The sequence below is a fragment of the Lycium barbarum genome, chromosome 2 (assembly GCF_019175385.1).
Source record: "Lycium barbarum isolate Lr01 chromosome 2, ASM1917538v2, whole genome shotgun sequence".
NCBI classification, from domain to species: Eukaryota; Viridiplantae; Streptophyta; class Magnoliopsida; order Solanales; family Solanaceae; genus Lycium; species Lycium barbarum.
The window spans coordinates 138,681,717-138,707,551 of record NC_083338.1 but is presented as its reverse complement, the minus strand read 5'-3'; the positions used below and the strand labels follow the sequence as shown (position 1 = coordinate 138,707,551).

Here is a 25,835-nt window from a genome sequence, read left to right as displayed (position 1 = left end):
TTTTTCGTTTATTAAAAAACGAAATAAGATTTTTTTTATTTCGTGAATATATAAATGTTTTTATAAATGAAACACAAATATATATATATATATATTCATCCTATTTCATTGGTACATGAATGAAATATATATATATATATATATATATTCCTATTTTTTATTTTCCTATTTCGTTTTTTAATACACGAAATGCAATATATATATATATATATATATATATATATATATATATATATATATATATATATATATGTATATAATTTCCTATTTCGTTTTTTTATTCACTAAATACAAAAAAAAAAAAAAAAACCTATTTCGTTCATTAGATTACGAAATGCAAAAAATTAAAAAAACAAATCAATTTCCTTCATTAATACACGAAATAATATATATATATATATATATATTTTCCAATTTCCTTTTTATACGAACGAAATTAGAAAAAAAATTATCCTATTTCGTTTTTTAATACACGAAATGCAAAAACAAAAAAAAATTATAATTTCCTATTTCTTTTTTTATTCACGAAATAAAATAAAAAAACATCTATTTCGTGGATTGTGTCATGATATGTAAAAAAAAATCATTTTTTTCACGAAATTTAAAAAAAAAAAAAAAAAAAAAAAAACTATTTCGTGGAACAATCCACGAAATAGCAAAAAAAAAAAAAAAAAAAAAAAAACTATTTCGTGGATTGTTCCACGAAATGCAAAAAATTTTAAAAAAAAAAGCTATTTCGTGGAACAATCCACGAAATAGCAAAAAAAAAAAAAAAAGAGTTGCTGCTATGAACAGTAACTGGGGTATTTCGTTGAATGATCAACGAAATACCCATTTGGGTATAAAAAAAAAAAGACAGCCTATTTTGGTGTAATTGCTGTAAAAATATGCCATTTTGGCTCCGGACTCTTTTGGGATCCCACATAGCAGGAAGCAAATACTTTCGCCCATTCAACCCCTGCGCATTATAGCTAGCGCCCGTCTTTTTATCCAGCAAAACCATACCCGGAAATCCAGGAAAAGCACCCGACCCGAATATACCCGTGCAAGCAGACACAGCCTCTAAAGGCGCGTTAGCTGGACCCTGAAAATACCCTCCATCAAACGGATTCGTAACGGTACCTGCCAAAACAGTTGCCAAATTGATCACCATTCCGTCACATCCAACGTCTCCGTTTGGTGAACCTAACGGCGTTATCTGTGGCCCCACAATTGGTTTTTGGAATGGCCACGCGCATTGACCCGGACATTGACTCGCCGAGTTACCCACCCAAGCATACGCAAATGATGCAAATTTACCCTCTTTCTTCATGCGCGTTGATCCGTGCATGCCACATCGGTTCATGCAGAAGTCTTCAACTGCTACGTCCGTCGCTGTCAATATGACGGTGATTGAATTAGCGTGAGTGGCTCTAGACGCTAAAGATTCTAGTTTAGGGTCGGTCAACGATTTCCCAACGGAATATTTTTCGTCGAATATCTGTTTACCTAGCGTAATAACGGAAGGACCACCTTTGTATGACTCGGTGGTGCGCCACCATGAAGCGACGGAAGGTGGTGGTGTAACTTTTTTGGTCTTAGGGCTAAGAGACTGGATGAAATCGACAATGATTGAACGTTGTGCAGGGGTGAATTTTCCATACCATATGAGATTAATTGTGACATTTCCTTTTAAGAGAGCACCTTTGTGGTATTTTAGGACAAGGGGTTTTTCTTTAACTAGAGCAAGTATTCTTGAATTGGCTAGAGAAGGAACGGGAACAAGAACAAAAAGTGAGAATAGTAAGAGAAGGATTGTGATCATAGGTTTAGAGGATCCCATTGATAAGAATATTGTAAGAGAGTTGTTTTGTATTGTTTTTTGAATGTGAGTGTGACAATAGAATTGTGTCTAGTATATATACGAGGGTGCTAAGAGCGTGAACAAGAGTTGGGAAGGTGCTGAGAAAGTAGACAAAAAGGGCAGGATTTGGTTTTGTTTGTGATGTGCATGTTGCGGGCATTGAGTTAAATATGAAAAACACTACGATTGATCAGTTGACCTAAAGAATATTAATGAGCAAATTGCACTTTTTCGGTTAAAACCGGGGGATAGTAGCTAGTATCCTAAATACAAAATATACTTTAATAGCTAGTTTAATTCGAGAAGATGGTAACAGGTGAAGGTGTTTTGTGGGAAAGGGAGAACATTTCAGACTAGTTTGTAGTGTATGACAAAAAAAAATTCTATATAATAAAATTATTTCAAGTAGCACAGGATCTCTGCCTAGTCTGATACTATGTAGAAGCATATGACCATATCATTTAATGATTTAAGAGGTTAATATTTCAGATGAGATGGTCACACACCGAGTTTGTAGTAGATAATTGCTTGCTTACATTTAGTATATATAGTTTGCAATTCCCATTTAAATTATTTAATAGTATATATAAATCTTTTCAATGCTCGTGTATAAAAGCTAAAGCCTAATTAAGAGTACTGAAAAACTGATCGTGTATGTATAATAGTTATGCAGAAAATGAAACAAAACTATACTGATGCATGCAGAGAAAGGAGAATGAAGAAGCGAAGAAAGCTGATAATGCAATGTTTCTTTTTCTTAACAACAACAACATACCCAATGTAGTGTCATAAGTAAAGTCTGAAGAGGATAAAATATATGGAGACCTTACACCTATCTCGAGGGGTGAGTGTTTTTTTTTTCTTAATAAACTTAAATTTTTACAGGAGCGTTGGTTTGCAAAAGCCTCTTATAATTCTTTAATAGGATTTGTCTTTATCCATTCCATTGAAATTCACCTGATCAGTGTCATCCTCCTTTTGCTTTATCCAAAATGTACAGTTTACTTTGCGTAATCTAAGATTGTTCATCACATGCTTTTAAGTACTACAGTTAACTATTAAAAACAACTAGCTAGCCTACTAGGGTGGTTTGAATTTTTTACAACTTTCTAGATGTGCTACTCTTGAGACTATTGTTTCTGGAGTCCATTTGTTTGCTTAATTGAAACTTTACTTTGAAGAAAGGATCAAATTAATATAAATTAATTGTGTGAATAATTTTTTTTAATTTTTAGAACAATTTAATCGGTAATATGAGGATATTACACTATTCTTAGGCTATTAGTAATAATTACATTTATATTATTACAGATTAACTTGACTTGGTCGAAACTATATTAAAAAAATTAATTCATAACTTATCGTTCCACAAAAGTTATAACTCTTGAACAAAACTCAATTAAAATAAATGATGCATGGTCCATGCACCGTAGTTAGTTGCTAATAAAGTGTATCCCTTTCGGTGGCCTCCAATTCCAGCACATGCATTAATTAATCTAAAAAAGGTGATTAACCCAACACGTTTTCATATAATTGCAACCTTAAGTGTAGTTAACAAGTGTCAAAAAAGCAGCTAAGCAGGGGGAGGGGCCGGGTCATACCAAGTTAGATAGCATGAAGCAGATTTACATGCATCCACTCTTCTGAACTTTAATATTAGCAAAAACTAACAAAATAATTAACCGAAAATTGAATGAAATTTACAAAACGGAAAAAGAAATCAAGAAATTTTAAAAGATGAAAGTTTCGTTGTGTAATTCTTAGTATATCTAGCTCGTTTAGTTCATTACAGCTTTGTTCAACCACCCACCAAGGCACGAACTATGACTGGACAACTCGATCGAGGGTCGGGGAAGGTTTTAAAGGAATAACTTGAAACCAATAGTAGTAATAGACTAATACTACTGTAGTATATAATATGGAATTATATAATTTTAGTTAAAGGAGAAGAGGGACAGAGTGAACTAGCACTCACAATTAAACGGTGGGTGGAAGGTATCAAACTTATTGAGCCGTTTGTTTGTCAATCTCAATCAAATCTTCTCTAAACCAATATCTAAATACTGGTTTGGTATTTGTTGACCACGTACGTCTACTTCCATTATGATCGCCCTATGTGCATCAGTTGAACACAATGCCGGATTCTTAGGTCAGATCCGTGAGTATTGAGTTGAATGGATTAGTTCTTAAAGGCATATTTCCTTTTATATTTATATTCTATATATATACACACATAAATTCCAGAAAAAAGTCGTGAATTTCATCAACCTATTGACATCCCGCTTTGAATCTGTCATTGGTTAATCTATAATGTTTGAATACATTCATTAGTAAATCTATATCTAAGTTTCTTTAAGAAAATATCGACTTTGTGCAATGATAAAACATAAAAATGAAGATTATGATATTTGCAAATAGTAATCTCAAAGTTGACTACTCCCTCCGCCCCAATTTATATAATATAGTTTGACTAAGTACGGAGTTTAAGAAAGAAATTAATAGTTTTGAAACTTATGGTCTTAAACACGTCATATATATTTGTGTGACTCTAAATCATTTCATTAAGTGTAAAAGGGAAAATTTCAAGTTAAATTGTTTCTAAATATTAGAAATGTATCATTAATTTTTTTTTTGGACAGACTAAAAAAAAAAAATGTATCACATAAATTGAAACGAAAATAGTAATAAAAAAGTGTGAACAGAGTTTCGAAGCGTCTCCGTATGCCATTCCATCTGCACTTAGTTTATATATTAAAAAAATTATTAAGTATATCTAAAAATTAAACTCTTAGTTGTACTTGAAGTGCTATTCTAAAATCAAAAATTCATAAGGTTCAACTATTGGATCCACCTTTGCTTCAGTTAGTTCATAAATATAACCAATTTATTCTGGGTAAACACAGAACCGAAAAAAGGAGTTAAAGCTGCAATGGTTCCATATATAGAAAGGACATCTCTTCCAAATAAATTTAATAGGGATCCGAAATTGCTGGCGAGTTGTGTGGTTGGTGTCGCTCTGTCTGTCAGTAGGGAGCTAGCAAGACTTCATAATTTATCAGCTAAACCTCTTTCATTTATCTATAAGCTATACTATAGAATCATCAAGATTATCCAACTAATTAACTATTATTGCTTGCTGTCACAGTGTAACTAATATACACTAGAATATCTCACTTTAGCTTAACAAACCTATAAAATATTATTCCAGTTCATGATGATGGTTAGGTGAGCTAATAAGCTGGTGGCATTTGTTACCCTTTCTAACTCCCCATGTCTAAGATGCATATTTCCATGTAAGTATTTTCTGGCAAAAGCAATTTGTGACTCGTAAGTTGAATGCACCCTACAAAATATTGAGTTTAGGTTTTGTACACAGAGTGTAAGAAAAATACTTATGTCACTCCATTATGTGCCTACATATCCATTTAAAAGTTAGCAACATATATTTATTAGTATGTATATATATTGAATACTTGCGGTTGGCTTTTTGGTGATTTGATGACATAAATTTTTTATGCCATCAGCGTACACTTGAAACAACGAACAACCGAACCCTTGGAACCTCCTCCAACCCCAGGATATAATGAGTCGACAACGAGAATTGCCAAATGACTCCATTGATAATAGCTCTTGGAAGTCATCAGCCTGTTATTCGGGTGTATCCATTAAGCGAGAGCCGAGTCCACACGTGACTCCCAGTCACTATGGCTGACTTTCGTCTCGCTGAGACCCATATAGAAATGTTTATCATATGGCGAAATGCACAGCACGATCTCTACAATCTAATCCCACCTCTTGAAGTACTTAATTAGTTAGTAGTATTACCTTGTTCCAATCCTTAATTTTGTAAATTAAGTGATGGCACAGAGGAAGAGAGTGAAACTGGAGATACATCAACAGGCTACAATATAGTAGATGTAGGGTGCACATAATTAGGCTACAGTATAGTAGATGTAAGATGTAGGTGCATTTTGCAACCTATGGTAACAACTAAAAAAAATATTTACTTTACGATAATCACTTCAATCGTTTATATGAATTGAATAAGTTGTTTGACGGTTAACAGTAATTTATTTGACTGTTTAACAATCTGAATGGTTGTGATACCGAAAACTTTATAATTGAAAAGAAAGTTATGCATAGTTTAGACTTAAATTAAGAATGAAGTACTCCCTCCGGATCAAAAAAAGAGTTCAATTAGCCATTTGCACACCTCTTAAGAAAATACTAACTCTTAGACAAAAATAAGTAATTTGACTAAACTATCCCTAATTAAATAGGCATTGAGATTTGATCATATAACACTTAATAGGGGCAAATATGAAAAAATAAGATTAATTCTTTCTTGATTTGCTAAATGGATTCTTTTTTTGATCCAAGGAAAAAAGGCTAATTAGACTCTTTTTTTGATCCGGATGGAGTATCTATGATTTACTCACTTGGAAAAAAAAAAGTTAATTGCCTGGAATCAGAGGTATGCGATTCAATAAAAAATGGATCTAAAGACATTATCTTAAATATTTTTTCTCCTTAAAATAAACCTTTATTGGTACCTATTCAATTCAATATTTGCTCGTTTATTCCCTCCCCTCTCTTCCTATTTTCTACCCTTTGTCAGAGATCTTAAATTTTGGAAAGAAAGAAGAGATCTTCATAGTAGTCAGATTTACCGTTTACTTTTCTTAGCTAATATACATAGATTATACACTAATTTACACAATTATACACATATTATACATGAGTTATATAGATATATATACATTACCCGGGCATTTTTGGTTAAGCGGTCGGATGAACTACTATTTATTAATTCTTCAAAAAAGGATAAGGGCCAGCATTGGCTTTAATTTACCAAAAATCCTCGAATGACACAAATTCATACATAAAATTAGTAGGATATCTGGCAGCCTTTCAGTGTGTATGGGCCAATATTTGGTTGGGCCTGGCCAGTGCCATCAACATCTTTTAGGCCCAATTTCAATTAAACGAGCCCAACTTGCTAACACATGGCATGATGCTCCTGCATTGATGCACCAACCTATTGACACGGCACGACAGACCATCTTCGGTTTAGCTAATCACAACTTAGTGTAATAAGAGTCAATTTTATGTGCGAGGTGTTAATTAAATATAACAAGGTCCCAATTGGATCCGTTGGAAGCCATTACAAATCATTTGGTCATGTTCTATTGCTATATAGTGCACAAATTCATTTTTAGCGACGACATGATATTCGGTATTCACTTTGAAATCCCGATTAATTAGGCGCGAGCTACGTAAAGCTCATTATTAGGGGAAGAGAACTCTACCATTATTCTTTCCATTGTCGTAATTCGAACCAGAGTCTCTAATTTAAGCAAATTTAAGTTATTCCAAAACAACAAATATTTAGCTCTTCCTATCATAAGTTAATAAATAGAACATACACTATCCAATCCATTCAACTATATAGCCATTCTTAAATCAAAACTCTTTTTGACGACGATATAAAGTCTTAATCTATTCAATATTGAAAGTAAAATGAATCAAGTTTTAATCAATACCGCTACACCATCAAATAGTAGAAAACATGTAAAAGAATTTGGAATAATTTTATTTATCAATCGAGACAAAAGAATGAACCTGAATGAAAGAATATCCTATTATCTAGATATCCCTAAGTACAACTCTTTATAATTAACTCGCTAACTAATTTTTTTTTTCCTTAAACCAAAGTAGAACATGAAGACGTGGAAGGATCAAACAACGCAGGTAGCAAGAACTTCCTCCCATTAGCACCATGCGCATTGTAGCTAGCACCAGTAGTAGGATCCACCAATAAATTACCAGCATAGCCAGGGTAGGCCCCACTTCCATAAACCCCAGGACAAGCTGATGCAGCTTCCAATGGTGCATCAGCTGGTCCTTGATAGTAACCATTTCCAAAAGGGTTCGTTACTGTACCAGCCAATAAGCTAGCCAAGTTCATAACCATACCATCAGAACCCACATCGTTGTTTGGTGCAACCAAGGCTGGACCTTGTGGTCCGTAAATTGGTTGGTGAAATGGCCATGCACATTGACCAGGGCATTGAGTCTCGGAATTACCAACCCAAATGTAGGCAAATTTGTAAATCTTGCCCTTTGGTGGGCTATTTTTGGAACTTAATGATGATCCGTGTGTCCCACATCGACTAGAACAGAACCCATCAACAACTACATCTGATGCTGTTAACACAATGTTAACTGCGTTCTTTTGATCACCTTTAGCTGCTAATTGTTTGATGTGTTTGTTATTAAGTGATTTACCTAAAGAATAGGTCTCATCCAAGATTTGGTTACCAAGTGAAAGGACTAATGGAGAAGCTTTCTTGGATTTTAGTAAACTGAAATATTTCTCGGTAGATTTCCACCACGTGGCAACAGATGGTTGGTTGGGGGAGATTTTTCTTGAAGTGGATGAAGACAAGGAGGTCATGAAATCTGAGATAATTGCACGTTGAGTGGGCTTGAATTTACCATACCAAATAAGGTTAATTGAGATTTTACCAGTAAGAAGAGGGCCATTGTGGTAATGGAACTTGTACAACTCAGTTTGGTCTTCGAGTTGCCTTGTTGCCAAGGAGAAATGAATCAAAGAAAGAACAAGTAGAAAAGAAATGGTACTAATGAAAGAAGCCATTAGTCTGGTTAATTATGGAGAAGAAATTAAAGAGTTGAGAACTGAGATTTTTTTTAAAAGAATACTTGGTGTGAGAATGAGTGAGGAGAGGATGTTAGAGAAGTAGTGTTATATAGGGGTTAATTTATGGGGAAGAGAGGCATAGTAGTTAACTACAGCTAATAAAGAGCTTGTTATTTAATGGGAAGAGTAGATTAAGAGTGAATCTACACATAGATTACAGCAAACTTACAGCTAAGATTGAAGAGGGACCATGGGTTTAGGAGAGTAGTTAAGAGACAGCCAACTGTCACAGGAAAAGAACAAAAATGACGTGGTGTTTGGTCTGTCAACATTTGAGGCAAAGATAGAAAGAGACAAGAGTGATAACTGTCAAACCACGGCATATCGCTCGGATCAGGTTTTCTTTTTCAAATAAAGAACTCCCACCCACATATTTTAAAAAAATATTTACGCCTCATATAATTATAATTAGTTGTGTAAGTCTTATTTTTATTACATAAAACTAGTGGATTAAAAGTTTATAGACCCAAAAGTATAAAAGTATAAAATTTTGATCTACTAACTTGTGAGGAAGAAGCCTCACATAATTACCGTCAGTTTGGCGAGACACAAAATAATTGTTTTTCATATTTTCTAACTAGTAAACAATCTGAAACTGAAGTTTAATTTTTATATGTTGATTTTCTACTTTTAAACATTAAATGACATAAATATGTATATGGTTAACCGTCTATAATAAGTGTGGATTAAAGGGACCTACTACAATTAGTTAATATGCAATTTTGCACTAATAATATAATAATGTAAACTTTTTTATATTATTAGTACATACTACAAGTTAAATTCATTTATTAATCTTATACTTTCCATGTTCTGGCACGTTGCCTAGTTAAATCCTATTGATATGTTTTGCAATTAAACAAGTGAAGGGATAAGCTGAGCTAAGTAGCTAACCACCATTGAAATAGAGAAGGGAACGGAAACTAAATACAGTAGCTTTTTCCTTCTCCTGTTTAGTTCATTGCGAAAATAGAACAAAATTTAAAAAACCGAGGATTATATATTTTATTTTTAAATTAATTCCCTAGCCAAACAAGGGAAGAAAAGAATAAGCTGTCATCCTAGTACTTATCAGGTAAAAAGGTCATTAAATGTGTAATATGACTAACATTTCTTACGTTGAACTGTAGCTGCAAAGAGGCCGGTGAAACAATGATAGGTTATATCTAATTATGTGCCGAACTTCAGCGCCAAGTAAGATGTATACTTAACATCATTAATTCAGATCAATTATTTCGGACAAGGATTAGGTGCGCCTAAGGAAATTATTAGTGTGACATATTATATGTAACTTGTAGAAGAATTACGAAAATAACCAGGGAGAAGCCAATAATTTAGTCGCTCTCTTGCCAATTTCGACCAGGCAAAAGAACAATAAGAACTCTGGCATTCTTCCAAGTTCTCTGAATGGATCAACACGAATAGCATAAGAGGAGGATCGTTGATTAGAAATCAAGCATGTAGATGTCCCCTTGGCCCCTTTGGTTCTTTGTCCAACTTAATTCTATCATTTTCTATTTGTAGGCCTTAGATGTCATGACAACTAATATAAAATTGATGGTCATTAGACGAGTCTGGAGCCTAAAGGTATAAAAATACACGGTCTTTACCAAAAGGGAATGTCCAAAAATTAATATACCAAAAGGGGTATATCGTGGGCTGATCCACGATATACCCCAATTTTTTTTTCCGTGTCAGATTTGTCAACGAAAAAAAATAAATTTAATTGTATAACGTGGACTGATTCACGTTATACAATATATATTGTATAACGTGGATCAGTCCACGTTATACAAGTTATAAGGTATGAACTGAAAAGTGGATAATGGGTTTCTGATACAATTTCTAGTAGTGTACTTCTCCCATATCTTCAAGTAGTACTTGATACATAACAAAAGGTGGCATTATACAAAAACACTTACTGATTTCTTTCTTCTCCATTAGCTCCTTGCCGCGCCATAAAACATGTGCGACCTGGTTCCCTTCTCTAAATCAATGGCGGATAGGTGGATTCCCCAATTTCTTTAATTACCCAGTACCTGCATTGAGATGTGAGATTGTTATATAATGGGAAGTTAGTATTGATGGTATTAAACACCTCACTGGAGTCCGTTTCGATCTCCACAGGACAAGGTTGGTGGTCAGTTGCTAGTTGAAGTCCCTGGACAAGTGCTTTAAGCTCCATTTCCATGGTTAAGAGCATGAGCCCGAGTACAGAAACCCATTATCCACTTTTCATTCCAATCTTGTATAACGTGGACTGATCCACGTTATACAATTAAACTCTTTTTTTTTTCGTTGACAAGTCTGACACGGAAAAAAAAATTTTGGGGTATATCGTGGATCAGCCCACGATATACCCCTTTTGGTATATTAATTTTTAGACATTCCCTTTTGGTAAAGACCGTGTATTTTTATAACCTTTAGGCTCCGGACTCGTCATTAGATAATGCACAATTATGAAAAAGTTAGGAATGTTGTATCGTAGTAAATGCCAATAATTGAAAGGGTCGTCTCCAAATTAGAATTTTATCATGAAATCAAATTATTTGCAAGGATTTTTGCATTTTTCCGTTGGGTGTTTATAAGATACAATAATTTAATGGGTATTTTGGGAATGAACTAAGACATCATATAAGAAAAAAGAACTAATATTGCAATTTCATACCAAATAATACTAAGCAAGACTTATTTTGTGGAAATTGAACAAGAAAGTAAAGAAGATGTGAAATAGATTGGATGAAAGGGACTAGATTTTTGTCAATGTATCTCTAGAAGTTTTGCTTCATCCGTCAATTGAAATACTAGTCTTTCCTCACAAATCTTAAAGTCAACCTATTTTTTGTATTATTGAAACTTCCATTACTGGAAAACATAGAATTAGCTATGAAATTTATCGGTAATTTCACGCTAATTAGTAGCTAAATAGCTCCTAATAAATTAAATTTTCTTATAATTCATCGCTAATTCATTCATAACTAAAATGGGATTAGCATGGAATTTTTGTTGTTTAACTACGAAAATGTATCCATTGCTAATTCCTTGTTTCTAGTAGTGTTCAAATCTTCTTTTGTCAACTTCAACTGAAATATTGTCCAAATGACTAAAGACTTGGAAGTGGAGCTGAGTAAAGTGGTAGCTACTCCATAACGCGTTAAGCGTAGAATTTAAGTTGTGACTTTAGTACCAAGTAGTAACTTGACAGGCAGACATGAGGAGGGTGCAATCTAGAACACAAAAATAGGTGGCAATTGGTATATATTGTTCTACTTATTGCAAATAGCATGGGAGAATTAAGAAGATATGACCATAACGTTAATGGCTGAGACGCGGCATGTTATTACTGTTAGCTCATCAATGAACAACGTAACCACCAATTCATGGTTCTGTCTCTGAAAGGATCTTCCACACCATCCTTTCATCAATTGCGTGAGAAAATATATAGAAGAGGATTTTCTTTTTCTTTAACATACTTCGGACCCTAGAAATAAATTGATCTATTTTTTCAAGGCTAAATTTTTGAGAAAATTTCAGAGATCTATCCTAGTTGTTGCTATACCAATGGTATATACATGATTTTGTGTAAATGATATCCTCATTTACAGAAGTAAATGGAAAAACAAATTAGCCAACTGTCTAACGAAGGGTTTAGATAATACCACATGGTAAAATATGATAGTAGTATGACTCTGTTAGTGGTTAGTGTCACGACGATGACATAATTGAACTCAACTATGAACGAGTGACATAAATGAACCATTTCGGATAGTTCGATGAGATGTTTGAGCTTTGTCACTAAAATTATTAAGTATTATTCTCTTTGTCCCAATTTAAGTGTCTTATTTTTCTTTGTTGCCTGTCCAAAATTTTTGCAATTTCAAAATTCTACATGATAAATTTAAGAAATTTAAGACTATAAGATTTAAAAAAAAACTATACACATCTTTAGTTAAAATCGAAAGATTCAAAAATCTTATTTTATCTTTTAAAACAGGTGCACGAATACTGATGCATGAAGTCTATTGTAACAGTGATGTCAAACTGTTGAGCCGCGGAAGTAGTAACCGCTAATAACTTAATTGGCAGTAAAGTTTATTCTTCCTTAAGTTGCGCAGCTAGCTCCAGTTAAATGAAAGATGGCAACGCGTTTTAATTAAAGTCACTTTTCCACCCTCCCTTAATTTCTCAGCACCTTCGCAACAATCACAACACCCTTCTCTCCTATATATACATATTCCCTTCTCTTCTCCTAAATTCCATCCAAACTTGAACTTCTCATTACTGTCTTACCAAATTACGAAATACCATCAAGGAAAAAATGTCTTCTTCATTCAGCTGGAAATCGACTCACTTCTTTTTATCACTTTTTGTATTGATTTCTTTCATTAATGTGTGCTTTGCTTCAAGAAAGCTCAATGCTTTAGTCCAAGATCAGCTCTTGCAGTACCACAAAGGTCCACTTCTATCCGGCAAAATCTCTGTCAATCTAATTTGGTATGGTAAATTCAAGCCATCCCAAAGAGCCATTGTCTCTGATTTCATCACCTCTCTTTCTTCTTCAACTCCATCTAAAACCCATCCTTCTGTAGCCGACTGGTGGAAAACCACTGAAAAATACTACCATCTCGCCAATTCCAAGAACACCCTTTCCCTCTCTTTGGGCAAGCAAGTGCTCCTCGAAAATTATTCCCTAGGAAAATCACTGACCCAGAAACAAATAGTACAATTGGCATCAAAGGGTCAACAGAAAGACGCTATTAACATTGTATTGACCGCCTCAGATGTTGCCGTTGATGGGTTCTGTGTCAATCGGTGTGGAACCCATGGGTCTTCCAAAGGTGCTATTATTAAGGGCAAAACTTACAAATTTACTTATATTTGGGTTGGTAATTCAGAGACTCAATGCCCTGGCTACTGTGCCTGGCCATTCCACCAGCCTATCTACGGACCACAAAGCCCACCATTAGGTGCACCAAACAACGATGTGGGTGTTGATGGTATGGTGATCAACTTGGCTAGCTTGTTGGCTGGAACCGCCACGAACCCATTTGGAAATGGTTACTATCAGGGCGAAGCAGATGCGCCTTTGGAGGCTGCCTCTGCTTGCCCTGGTGTCTATGCTAAGGGTGCTTACCCTGGCTATGCTGGTGATTTATTGGTGGACAAAACTACAGGTGCAAGCTACAATGCACATGGTACTAACGGAAGGAAATACTTGGTTCCTGCTTTATATGATCCTGCTACATCTTCATGTTCTACTTTGGTCTAGAGAGAGTTAGTATTTACAAAATAGGATATACTATATGAGCATAGAATTGTAACATATGATTTGTTGATTCGTTCATTTGTTTGAGATATGATAATATACGAGAAATAAATTTTTTATGTCAATATTACCTTCTGGTACTCTACTTTTCCTCCCTCAATTAATTTAGGAATTCTTATGTTTCAAACGATGTTTGGTACTGCAACTCAATGTTGTGTAATGATGATAATTAAGCAGATATCAACCTTTTATAGAAATGAATGATTTAATGGAGTTAATAAAAGATATGATTTGGCCTAAAATCAAAAGAAAGCTTTTTAGTTTTCGAGACATACTTTCGGTTTGGAAAATGAGCTAATTTAAAATATTTTCCAGATATCAGCATTATTCAAAGATCTCTGAAAAAGAAGAAGCAAAACTTGATACATTCTCTAAAGTTTTCTAATACGTTTTTCTACAACTTGAACCAAAACAAAATCCAAAGGCAAACAAAGAAAGTAATAGCCTTAGTAGTTCTTTATTATCAAGGATAAACTTACAAACCTCTCCTAAGGTTTTAGCTTGTTGAACATGGCTCTTTTTGGTTTAAGTATTACAACAAGGATTCTTTTATTTCATATAGTGTAACAAAATTAGTTTATAACAAAAATGAACAGTTTATTCCTTTATGTTTCTTCTATTTGGGACGTTCATGACGGGTGACAGGTCATAGTTTTAGGTTGGAAAGCTTCCGAAGATGTGATATAAAATGATACCTTAAGTAATTCATATCAGAATGGTAGAAGAATGAAGAGCTTATAGGCATAAAACAATCTCACATTTTATGCGCAGTAAATAATTGCACATGCCCGGAGCCTGCCTGGACACACATTCCCCAAATCTAACTCGAAGAGCGACCAAGCGCCTAACATAAACAACCATGTAGGACGATCCCTCAATCTATGGCCCTGACTACAACTTAACTTACACGATTGAGTCAAGGCTTACGACTGATCAGAGCCAGGTCAATCCTCCGCATCCCAACTTCATACAGGCCACGACACACTTCAACTCTCTTTGATCGAGTCTAAAGGGATAGGGTGCATGTCTAACAGCCTCGACAACAGTCTTCGTGATGATCGAGGAGAGAATATCGACCCAATGGTCGAAGCAACTGAAGACTAACAAGTCAGTATAGACTCCAAGCACCTAGACCACTATAAATACTAGACAAGGAACTAGTTTCGGGGGGATTTTTTTTTTTTGTGTGTGTGGGGGGGGGGGGGGGGGGGGTGTGTGGAGGGAATTCTACCACATCCAATACGCTCTATTTTTCCCTACTTTATATTATCTGTCATTTCAATATTATTCGCCTTTATATTCTGTGTATTGCTATGGGCCTCGTTCCGTAATCGACCATAGAGCAGATTTTTGCCTACCGTTTGGCGATCACCATGGGAATTCAGATCAATTAATTAGTGATCAATTAGGCAAAGGGTTAGTTGCGCCTAAGCAAATCATTAGCTTAAAATTTTATATGTTAGATTTGGAAGAATGTGGCGACTAAGCATAACCATGGAGAAGCCAATAATTTAGGGGGCTCTCTTTCCCTTTTCGACAAGGCAGACGAAGAATGATATAGATAGCTGTCATGCTTTCAAGTTTTATCTATTAAATAAATGGATCAACACAAATAGCATAAGACAAGAGAGGTTTAATATGACTAGAAATCAGGCATGTCCCTTGTGCCCCTCTTCCTAATTCTTTGTCCAACTTCTATTGTTTTTTTCTTTGGTAGGCCTTGGAGGCCATGACGAGCTGACAGACATTATAGGAATTGATTGTTATTAGATAATGCACAATGATGAACAAGCTGGAACTTTGTTGTGCTGTACTAAATGTTAATAGTAATAATAAGATCCAATGATGAACAAGCTGGAAAGAATGTTGTGCTGTACTAAATGTTAATAGTAATAATAAGATCCAATGATGAACAAGCTGGAAAGAATGTCGTGCTGTACTAAATGTTAATAGTAATAATAAGATCCATCTAACACAATATTTCTTTTACTACTATTCACTATTCTAAAAATAAAATTTCCCATAATTGTATTAGCCGGGTGTTTATAGGATATAATTTACTTTTAGAAATAAGATATGTGATGGGTATACAAAAAGAACTAAGACAGCAAATGAAAAATACTGAGATGAGCTTCAAATTAGATATTAAATAAGATTTGAAGGGGCTGTCTTCCCTCAAAAATTTAAAAACTTCAACATATATTTTGTGCAAATGTAATTCATCTAAGTACTGCTCTCTTTTTTTTTTTCCAGCTTCAACTGAAATATTGTCCACATGCCAAATGACTTGTGAGTGATGCTATGTAAAGTGCCAGCTATTCCATAACACGTTAATACAATGGACATGGCGCTTTGAGAAGAGGAGCTGAATTTAAGTGGGTAATACCTGAGTGATGACTTAGTACGTACCAAGTAATAACTTGACAGGGAATGTATGAGGAGGGGCCGATCTAGATCATGAAAATAGGTGGCAATTGGTACATATGGTTAATTATTGTTTATGGTTGAAGTTTTGTTGATCCAATATTGGCAAATTGCATAAGAGAATTTAGAAGACATGACTGTGACGTTAATGTCTAAGAAGTGGCATGTATGTTAGCTTATCTATGAAGAATTAATTCACCACCATTTGATGACTCTGTCGCCGAAAGGATCTTCCACTCTCCCCTTGTCCCCAAAAACATCCTTTCATCAATTGCAAGAGAAAATATATACTCCGTGAAAGTGGATTTTCTTTTCTTTTGAAACATACTTTGAACCCTAATAATAAATTTATTTATTATGCAGTGATCTCTCTCCATTAATTTCACAGAAAGTCATCCAACTTATAGTATTATTACAAGAAAGTCATCAAATTAATTTTTCTAACCATAAAATCACTAAACTTTCACTAATTTTAATAAAAAGTCATTAACTTTCCCATTATAATGAGAAAAAATATTTTAAAACTTAAAATAGCTCTTCCTCCAAATAAATTATCCATGATCCGAATCAACCATTTGTTTAACTTTTATAAACGAGTTGTTAAAAATATAAGATGTATCAGATAAACTGAAACCAATGAAAGTGTTGTTAGTTTTCCAGAGTGGTTAGATAGGTTATGTTGGGGGAGGTTGGTTAGATATCTTTTGAATAGAGTTAATCCCACTTTACCCCTAATATTTAAGGGTTGGGAAACAATACCCCCTTCAAATATTGAATGGGAATGATAACCCCTTATGCAATATTTTCCGGTGAAGATTTTTCTTATTTGAATAATTTTTTTTTTTCGTTCTAGAATTAAAATACGAAAATATATAATTTTATTATTGTCCCATTCGCCTATTCCGTTGAAAATAATATATTTTTTTTAAGGATATAACAACTACTTGCAATAATTTGTCAATAAATTTTATCTGTGTGGCATCTGTTTTACCTGCATGCGCATTAAATTTTGGGATTCTAATTGCACATCAACAGTGTCACGACCCAACCCTATAGGCCGTGACTAGTGCCCGATCTGAGCACCCGAACACATCTATCAAATGCTATCTCAAATTTTATCAAACGCATTCAAGTATATAGCGGAAGCCGACAAGGCTATATTTCAAAGTTAGATAATTTCCAGAAAAATTTCGGCAGAGTTTCCTTTGTTTTACAGGCTATCCAAAATAACCCTGCGCACAGAAAATACCAACAAAAGACCACACAGGGCCAACGAAGCAACATTTAAACATATGCGGACCGGCCGCCGCGGCGAATGAGATCGCCCAAACACAACATATACACGCATTTGTACAGAAAGACCCCAACCCACAAACATGTCCACAGACCTCTAAACAGACCGACAGAATCATATGACGGGACAGGGCCCCGTCGTACCCCTGAGTGACGTACATTTATACAATAGCAGGAGACTGTACCAAAAATATAGGCTCCGGATAAGAGAGCGCCTCAGAATAGCAGAATAAGATCCTAAGCGGGCGGATCAGCGAACCTGTCGTATGTACCTGCGCGGCATGAAAATGCAGCCCCCGAAGAAAGGGGGTCAGTACGAAATATGTACTGAATATGTAAAGCCTGAATTACAGAAACAAAATCATAACTGGTACAGAACGTACAGAAAAAGTGAGTAGAAAATCCAAAGTATCAAATACATATTTTCAAAACATGCGGAGTGTGTACAGAAACATATGTCATATCAAATCCGACCCTTGCCAAGGGACTCGGCAGACAGAACGTGGCCACCCTCCCGACGCTGGTGCCACAACACAGAAGAATCAGAATAGGGGCATAACCCCGTAACATAGTATATCATATCAGATGGCCATGGCAAATCATATCAGAACATGTGTACATGACACAGCATACTCCACAAACCCATGTACACGTATACCTGCCCCCTCACATCGAGGCACGGCGAACAATGCAGAGGATTACGCTTGACAACATATCCTGGCCCGGGCTCAGTGTGGGAAACATTGGGTCATCCACGAATAGAGTAGCGAGAAACTAAATGCAGTTAAAATATCATAAATATTTTCAGAGACTCGATGAGGCATATCAATGACAAACCAATTCAATGAAGTCAGACGGGATCATAATAAGTGAGTTTCGGATGTCATAATGAATTACAGAAGCATAACCTTTCTGAAGTCGTTCCGAGTGCCAAAACAATTTATAAGACTTAATGAATTATTTAAAACAATTTTTGTTTAGTAGTTAAAAGAGTAGTCAGAACATTTCTTTCCAAAAACTGCTCGAAAACGAGCCTTAAGTACAATAAGGGTAAAACCGGGACTAGTGGGCCCACCTTGGGACAAGCAAGGCGGTGGGCTCAAATTACGCATTTTAGGCTTATGGGGTCACCTACGAAGGTTCTACGGACATTTTATAACTTTTCATAAAGTTTGGGGAAGGTTTGCATAATTTTCAAGAAAGCATACAAAAAAAGGTTCAATTCTATTGAATGAAAGAGGGATATTTTCAAATGCGGATTCCGATGAGCAGAATATTTTCCGAGGCTCGAATCCGATCCTAGTACACCTAGGACATGCCAAAAGAAGAAAAGGGATAGCTTTACATACCTCGAACGCACTTCCAAGATAACCAATCTAAAGCTAATCCAAATCTACGCCTCGGGCTCCCCAAGGTCTACAATTACGCCAACGAATACCAATCATTAGCTAAGGGCACTTAAGCCATTCATTCCAAACTAATCATTAAATTCTACAGAAAATTCGGCAGCACTTCCCCTGTAAATAGGCCATCCCGAGAATTTATCTCGCTCAAAATCAACAACAACAACCACAATAACCAACCTAGTAACATTGATAACCAATTCGAAAGGCAAAATAATAATAGTAACTCTCTTTTACATCATTCAACAACTTTCATAAATTCAACTCGACGACTTACCTTCAAGCCAACATCGATGCTTATATATTTAAATACTAACCCGAATCCATACCAACAATACTTAAAGACATTCTAAGCAATTCATACAACATTTCCAACAATCCAAAAATTTTCCCTTCCTTTCCACATAATGTAACTCTTCCATTCTAACTTCACACCCTCCAACTAATATCAACATTTTTCCATATTCATTAACTAACTCAAGATTACCCAAACATATTTCAATAACATTTTAAACAATATCCAAGGGTTCGAACTATTCCGCCCATTTCCATATTCCATTCGAAACTTCTACAATTGCAACGAAACTACCAAATCGCATTGTTTTCCTTCCAAATTCATTAATAACAACCGTAGTTCACATTTAGCATCTTACTTTCATAATTGCATAAAAATTATATAAAAATCACATAAAACAGTCCATTAACTCCTTAAATCAACTCCTACACGGCTTCAACACAACCACATACAAAATTCCATAATTTTCATTCCTTTCAAACACACTACATCATTCAAACCATCCTTAATACATGTACAAGAAATTCAAACATTACTTCACATAAGCCCTTCACACGGCTAACTTTAAATTTCAACAACATTCAATACCAACATGCACCATTTTATACATATTCACAATGCATCCAACTCATTCTAAATGTAAAAGAAATAACCAATTCTTACCTTGGATACTTGACCCCAATTTGTGTCTTAAATCTTTATACTTGTTCTTGCTTTTCCACCTCTATCTCCTTGTCTTCTCCTTAGAATTTTATTAAGCTACAAACTGATTTTTTTTTTTTTTTTAAAACCTCAATCTGGCCGTGAGAAGTCATGCATATGCTTTCTTGTTCTTGAAAGTTGATATCCAACAAATGCATTGGAAAATGCCATTTGCACTTTGCCTTATTCTATGTATATGGTTTCCCACCATGTTACACGTACACCCCCACTTAATGATTCAATATTCCACCTTGTCTTGTAAATTTTCAGATTTGCTTCCCCTTTTTTTTCTTTTTTTTTTTGGGTGGGGCCCACATGGCCCTTTAAGCTTAATTAATTAATGAAGTGATTTAAATTTTAATCCCAATTAATAATCTAATCATAGTTAATTTACCCCTAATCTCCAATAATATCTTTATACCAATAAAATTCATACACAATTTATGTTTTAATTAAAATTGAAAATTAACAATTTCTATTTCGTATCCGAAAATAATTCCGCCTTTAACTTGAGTCGATTTTCTTGCGGATAATTCGTCATATAAATGTACGGGGTATAACATCCTCCCCCCCTTTAGAACATTCGTCCTCGAATGTCAAATTAATCTTATAGGATCTTGTAAGCATTTTGGGGAAAATATATCACAAAGTAGAGGCTAGACCTGTCAATACACTTATATTTCGAAAAAAGACATTAGTATACCTGTATCCGTGTTTGGTAGCGCCTCCGGGTCCTGTCGACTAGTCAAGGCATAGATGCGGTTCGAAGGACCGCTTGAACTGGGAGCTCCGCCACGACCTCTGCCGCGGCCTGCTGATGTCGACGTACCCTGCCCCGCAGGGCGCATGGCTATCGAAGGAGACGATGACCCAGCGACTGACCCGGTAGGCTGCGCTGCACCTCCCAAATTACCCTTATACGGGCACTCTCTTACAGTATGGCCCTGGCGGCCACAAGAATAACAAGCACCTGTAGCACGGTAGCACTCTCCAGGGTGGTATCTCCCACAATAAGAACACTGAGGCCTGGGTGGCCTCGTCTGACCGGAACTCCTGTCTACCCGCGAACCTGAAACTCCGGAGCTCTGGCCTGCTCCTAAATACCCTGGGCTATCAAATCTCCTGCCTGAGAACTGCGGAGGTGTGCTCTGTGCCGGCTGGGAAGAATGCCAGCTAGACTGCTGCTGCGGCTGAGGCTGTCTGCCTCGGGAATCTCCAGAATATCCTGCAGACCTGGCCCTCTTGGGCGGCCTCCTGTCCCGATCTCTGCTGGAATAATCGTCCCTGTGTCGGTCCTCCATACCCAGAGCATAGGCCTGTAGTCGGGCGATATCCATATCTGTCTGCAATGCCACCGCCATACAGCCATCAATCAAATAACGGTCTAACCCCATCACGTATCTGTGCATCCGATCGGCCATGTCTGCTACTATGGCAGGTGCATACCGGGCCAGAGAATCAAACTCCAAATTATACTCACGAACGCTCCGACCCCTCTGCTGCAGATGCAAAAATCGATCAACCTGCGCCCGCCGTAACTCTGGGGGCAAAAAGTGGCGGGTAAACGCAGCCACGAACTCGTCCCAAGTAGCTGGGGCAGCACCCTCACCCCTGGATAGCTCCCAGGACTCATACCAGTGAGCAGCAACATCCCGTAGTCTGTGCGAGGCCAACTCAACAGACTCAGTCTCTGAAGCCCTGACCAAGTCTAGTGAGCGCCGCATCCCCCGAATAAAGTCATGGGGGTCCTCGTCGGGCTTAGACCCAAAAAACTCTGGGGGGCCACATAATAGGAACTCTCGAACCCTCAGGCTGTCACGCCTGTCATCATCATCATCCCTCCGCCCGCGTCTGCGAGCCTGCCCCGCTACCAGTCGAGTCAATAGCTGAACTGCCTCTCGCAGGGTACCATCATCTGCCCCTGGCTGGGGAACTGGAGGCGCGGCCGTTGGAGCCTCTGGAGCTAATGGTGTAGCCGCCCCCCGACCCCTAGTGGCAGCGACTGGTGCTCCAGACTCCTCTGATGATGAAGACGTAGTAGAGTCTGCTGGCTGGGACGCAATATCACGCATCATCTGAGCAAGGGTCCGAGTACCCTTCTGAGCCCGACTGGTCTCTCCTACCACGCCCTTTTTCTTCTGGGCGGCCGTCGCCTTTTTCGGAGGCATCACTGAAAGAAAAGCAACAACGGATCAGAACAGAATCATCCTAATAGCATAACTCTATCGCACGATCTAAGATTCAAAGGAAGGAAACACCCTAAATGTCCTGCAGCCTCCTGTTTATAGATGCGGTGCACAACACACCGATAAACAAGACTCTACGAGACACGGTCTGTAGACATTCCGAGAACCAAACCGCTCTGATACCACTTTTGTCACGACCCAACCCTATAGGCCGTGACTAGTGCCCGATCTGAGCACCCGAACACATCTATCAAATGCTATCTCAAATTTTATCAAACGCATTCAAGTATATAGCGGAAGCCGACAAGGCTATATTTCAAAGTTAGATAATTTCCAGAAAAATTTCGGCAGAGTTTCCTTTGTTTTACAGGCTATCCAAAATAACCCTGCGCACAGAAAATACCAACAAAAGACCACACAGGGCCAACGAAGCAACATTTAAACATATGCGGACCGGCCGCCGCGGCGAATGAGATCGCCCAAACACAACATATACACGCATTTGTACAGAAAGACCCCAACCCACAAACATGTCCACAGACCTCTAAACAGACCGACAGAATCATATGACGGGACAGGGCCCCGTCGTACCCCTGAGTGACGTACATTTATACAATAGCAGGAGACTGTACCAAAAATATAGGCTCCGGATAAGAGAGCGCCTCAGAATAGCAGAATAAGATCCTAAGCGGGCGGATCAGCGAACCTGTCGTATGTACCTGCGCGGCATGAAAATGCAGCCCCCGAAGAAAGGGGGTCAGTACGAAATATGTACTGAATATGTAAAGCCTGAATTACAGAAACAAAATCATAACTGGTACAGAACGTACAGAAAAAGTGAGTAGAAAATCCAAAGTATCAAATACATATTTTCAAAACATGCGGAGTGTGTACAGAAACATATGTCATATCAAATCCGACCCTTGCCAAGGGACTCGGCAGACAGAACGTGGCCACCCTCCCGACGCTGGTGCCACAACACAGAAGAATCAGAATAGGGGCATAACCCCGTAACATAGTATATCATATCAGATGGCCATGGCAAATCATATCAGAACATGTGTACATGGCACAGCATACTCCACAAACCCATGTACACGTATACCTGCCCCCTCACATCGAGGCACGGCGAACAATGCAGAGGATTACGCTTGACAACATATCCTGGCCCGGGCTCAGTGTGGGAAACATTGGGTCATCCACGAATAGAGTAGCGAGAAACTAAATGCAGTTAAAATATCATAAATATTTTCAGAGACTCGATGAGGCATATCAATGACAAACCAATTCAATGAAGTCAGACGGGATCATAATAAGTGAGTTTCGGATGTCATAATGAATTACAGAAGCATAACCTTTCTGAAGTCGTTCCGAGTGCCAAAACAATTTATAAGACTTAATGAATTATTTAAAACAATTTTTGTTTAGTAGTTAAAAGAGTAGTCAGAACATTTCTTTCCAAAAACTGCTCGAAAACGAGCCTTAAGTACAATAAGGGTAAAACCGGGACTAGTGGGCCCACCTTGGGACAAGCAAGGCGGTGGGCTCAAATTACGCATTTTAGGCTTATGGGGTCACCTACGAAGGTTCTACGGACATTTTATAACTTTTCATAAAGTTTGGGGAAGGTTTGCATAATTTTCAAGAAAGCATACAAAAAAAGGTTCAATTCTATTGAATGAAAGAGGGATATTTTCAAATGCGGATTCCGATGAGCAGAATATTTTCCGAGGCTCGAATCCGATCCTAGTACACCTAGGACATGCCAAAAGAAGAAAAGGGATAGCTTTACATACCTCGAACGCACTTCCAAGATAACCAATCTAAAGCTAATCCAAATCTACGCCTCGGGCTCCCCAAGGTCTACAATTACGCCAACGAATACCAATCATTAGCTAAGGGCACTTAAGCCATTCATTCCAAACTAATCATTAAATTCTACAGAAAATTCGGCAGCACTTCCCCTGTAAATAGGCCATCCCGAGAATTTATCTCGCTCAAAATCAACAACAACAACCACAATAACCAACCTAGTAACATTGATAACCAATTCGAAAGGCAAAATAATAATAGTAACTCTCTTTTACATCATTCAACAACTTTCATAAATTCAACTCGACGACTTACCTTCAAGCCAACATCGATGCTTATATATTTAAATACTAACCCGAATCCATACCAACAATACTTAAAGACATTCTAAGCAATTCATACAACATTTCCAACAATCCAAAAATTTTCCCTTCCTTTCCACATAATGTAACTCTTCCATTCTAACTTCACACCCTCCAACTAATATCAACATTTTTCCATATTCATTAACTAACTCAAGATTACCCAAACATATTTCAATAACATTTTAAACAATATCCAAGGGTTCGAACTATTCCGCCCATTTCCATATTCCATTCGAAACTTCTACAATTGCAACGAAACTACCAAATCGCATTGTTTTCCTTCCAAATTCATTAATAACAACCGTAGTTCACATTTAGCATCTTACTTTCATAATTGCATAAAAATTATATAAAAATCACATAAAACAGTCCATTAACTCCTTAAATCAACTCCTACACGGCTTCAACACAACCACATACAAAATTCCATAATTTTCATTCCTTTCAAACACACTACATCATTCAAACCATCCTTAATACATGTACAAGAAATTCAAACATTACTTCACATAAGCCCTTCACACGGCTAACTTTAAATTTCAACAACATTCAATACCAACATGCACCATTTTATACATATTCACAATGCATCCAACTCATTCTAAATGTAAAAGAAATAACCAATTCTTACCTTGGATACTTGACCCCAATTTGTGTCTTAAATCTTTATACTTGTTCTTGCTTTTCCACCTCTATCTCCTTGTCTTCTCCTTAGAATTTTATTAAGCTACAAACTGATTTTTTTTTTTTTTTTAAAACCTCAATCTGGCCGTGAGAAGTCATGCATATGCTTTCTTGTTCTTGAAAGTTGATATCCAACAAATGCATTGGAAAATGCCATTTGCACTTTGCCTTATTCTATGTATATGGTTTCCCACCATGTTACACGTACACCCCCACTTAATGATTCAATATTCCACCTTGTCTTGTAAATTTTCAGATTTGCTTCCCCTTTTTTTTTTTTTTTTTTTGGGTGGGGCCCACATGGCCCTTTAAGCTTAATTAATTAATGAAGTGATTTAAATTTTAATCCCAATTAATAATCTAATCATAGTTAATTTACCCCTAATCTCCAATAATATCTTTATACCAATAAAATTCATACACAATTTATGTTTTAATTAAAATTGAAAATTAACAATTTCTATTTCGTATCCGAAAATAATTCCGCCTTTAACTTGAGTCGATTTTCTTGCGGATAATTCGTCATATAAATGTACGGGGTATAACAAACAGTCTACCTAATTTCCTACTCTGACATTACCTTTGGGTCATCTATAAATATTTTGTATAGTAGCAATTCCATCCGCTAGATATATTTCACAACAATTTTCACATTAATCAATTATTTAAGCATTTTTTTTTATATATATTCAAAACACTTAGATGAGCCAAGCAAATAATTTTTTTTTCCCTGAAAAATCAGTCCAATTTTTATCGTATATGAAACTTAATTCTAATT

At 36.5% G+C, this 25,835-nt stretch overlaps 3 protein-coding genes across 3 annotated transcripts; 1 reads left to right on the top strand and 2 right to left on the bottom strand.

Moving 5' to 3' along the window:
* Positions 1-694: 694 nt before the first annotated feature.
* Positions 695-1,849, bottom strand: LOC132622889 (protein EXORDIUM-like 2). The gene has a single exon (XM_060337573.1). It carries the CDS (start codon positions 1,820-1,822, stop codon positions 719-721), a length of 1,104 nt encoding a protein of 367 aa, XP_060193556.1. The 5' UTR covers positions 1,823-1,849; the 3' UTR covers positions 695-718.
* A 5,566-nt stretch (positions 1,850-7,415) lies between these two features.
* Positions 7,416-8,617, bottom strand: LOC132627549 (protein PHOSPHATE-INDUCED 1-like). The gene has a single exon (XM_060342946.1). It carries the CDS (start codon positions 8,502-8,504, stop codon positions 7,548-7,550), a length of 957 nt encoding a protein of 318 aa, XP_060198929.1. The 5' UTR covers positions 8,505-8,617; the 3' UTR covers positions 7,416-7,547.
* Positions 8,618-12,806: 4,189 nt separating this feature from the next.
* LOC132627550 (protein PHOSPHATE-INDUCED 1-like) lies at positions 12,807-13,958 on the top strand. The gene has a single exon (XM_060342947.1). It carries the CDS (start codon positions 12,886-12,888, stop codon positions 13,834-13,836), a length of 951 nt encoding a protein of 316 aa, XP_060198930.1. The 5' UTR covers positions 12,807-12,885; the 3' UTR covers positions 13,837-13,958.
* Positions 13,959-25,835: the final 11,877 nt, after the last annotated feature.

What these genes read in the sequence shown, in the direction of transcription:
- LOC132622889 (XM_060337573.1), bottom strand. Translation starts at nt 1,822, where the DNA reads ATGGGATCCTCTAAACCTATGATCACAATCCTTCTCTTACTATTCTCA.
- LOC132627549 (XM_060342946.1), bottom strand. Translation starts at nt 8,504, where the DNA reads ATGGCTTCTTTCATTAGTACCATTTCTTTTCTACTTGTTCTTTCTTTG.
- LOC132627550 (XM_060342947.1), top strand. Translation starts at nt 12,886, where the DNA reads ATGTCTTCTTCATTCAGCTGGAAATCGACTCACTTCTTTTTATCACTT.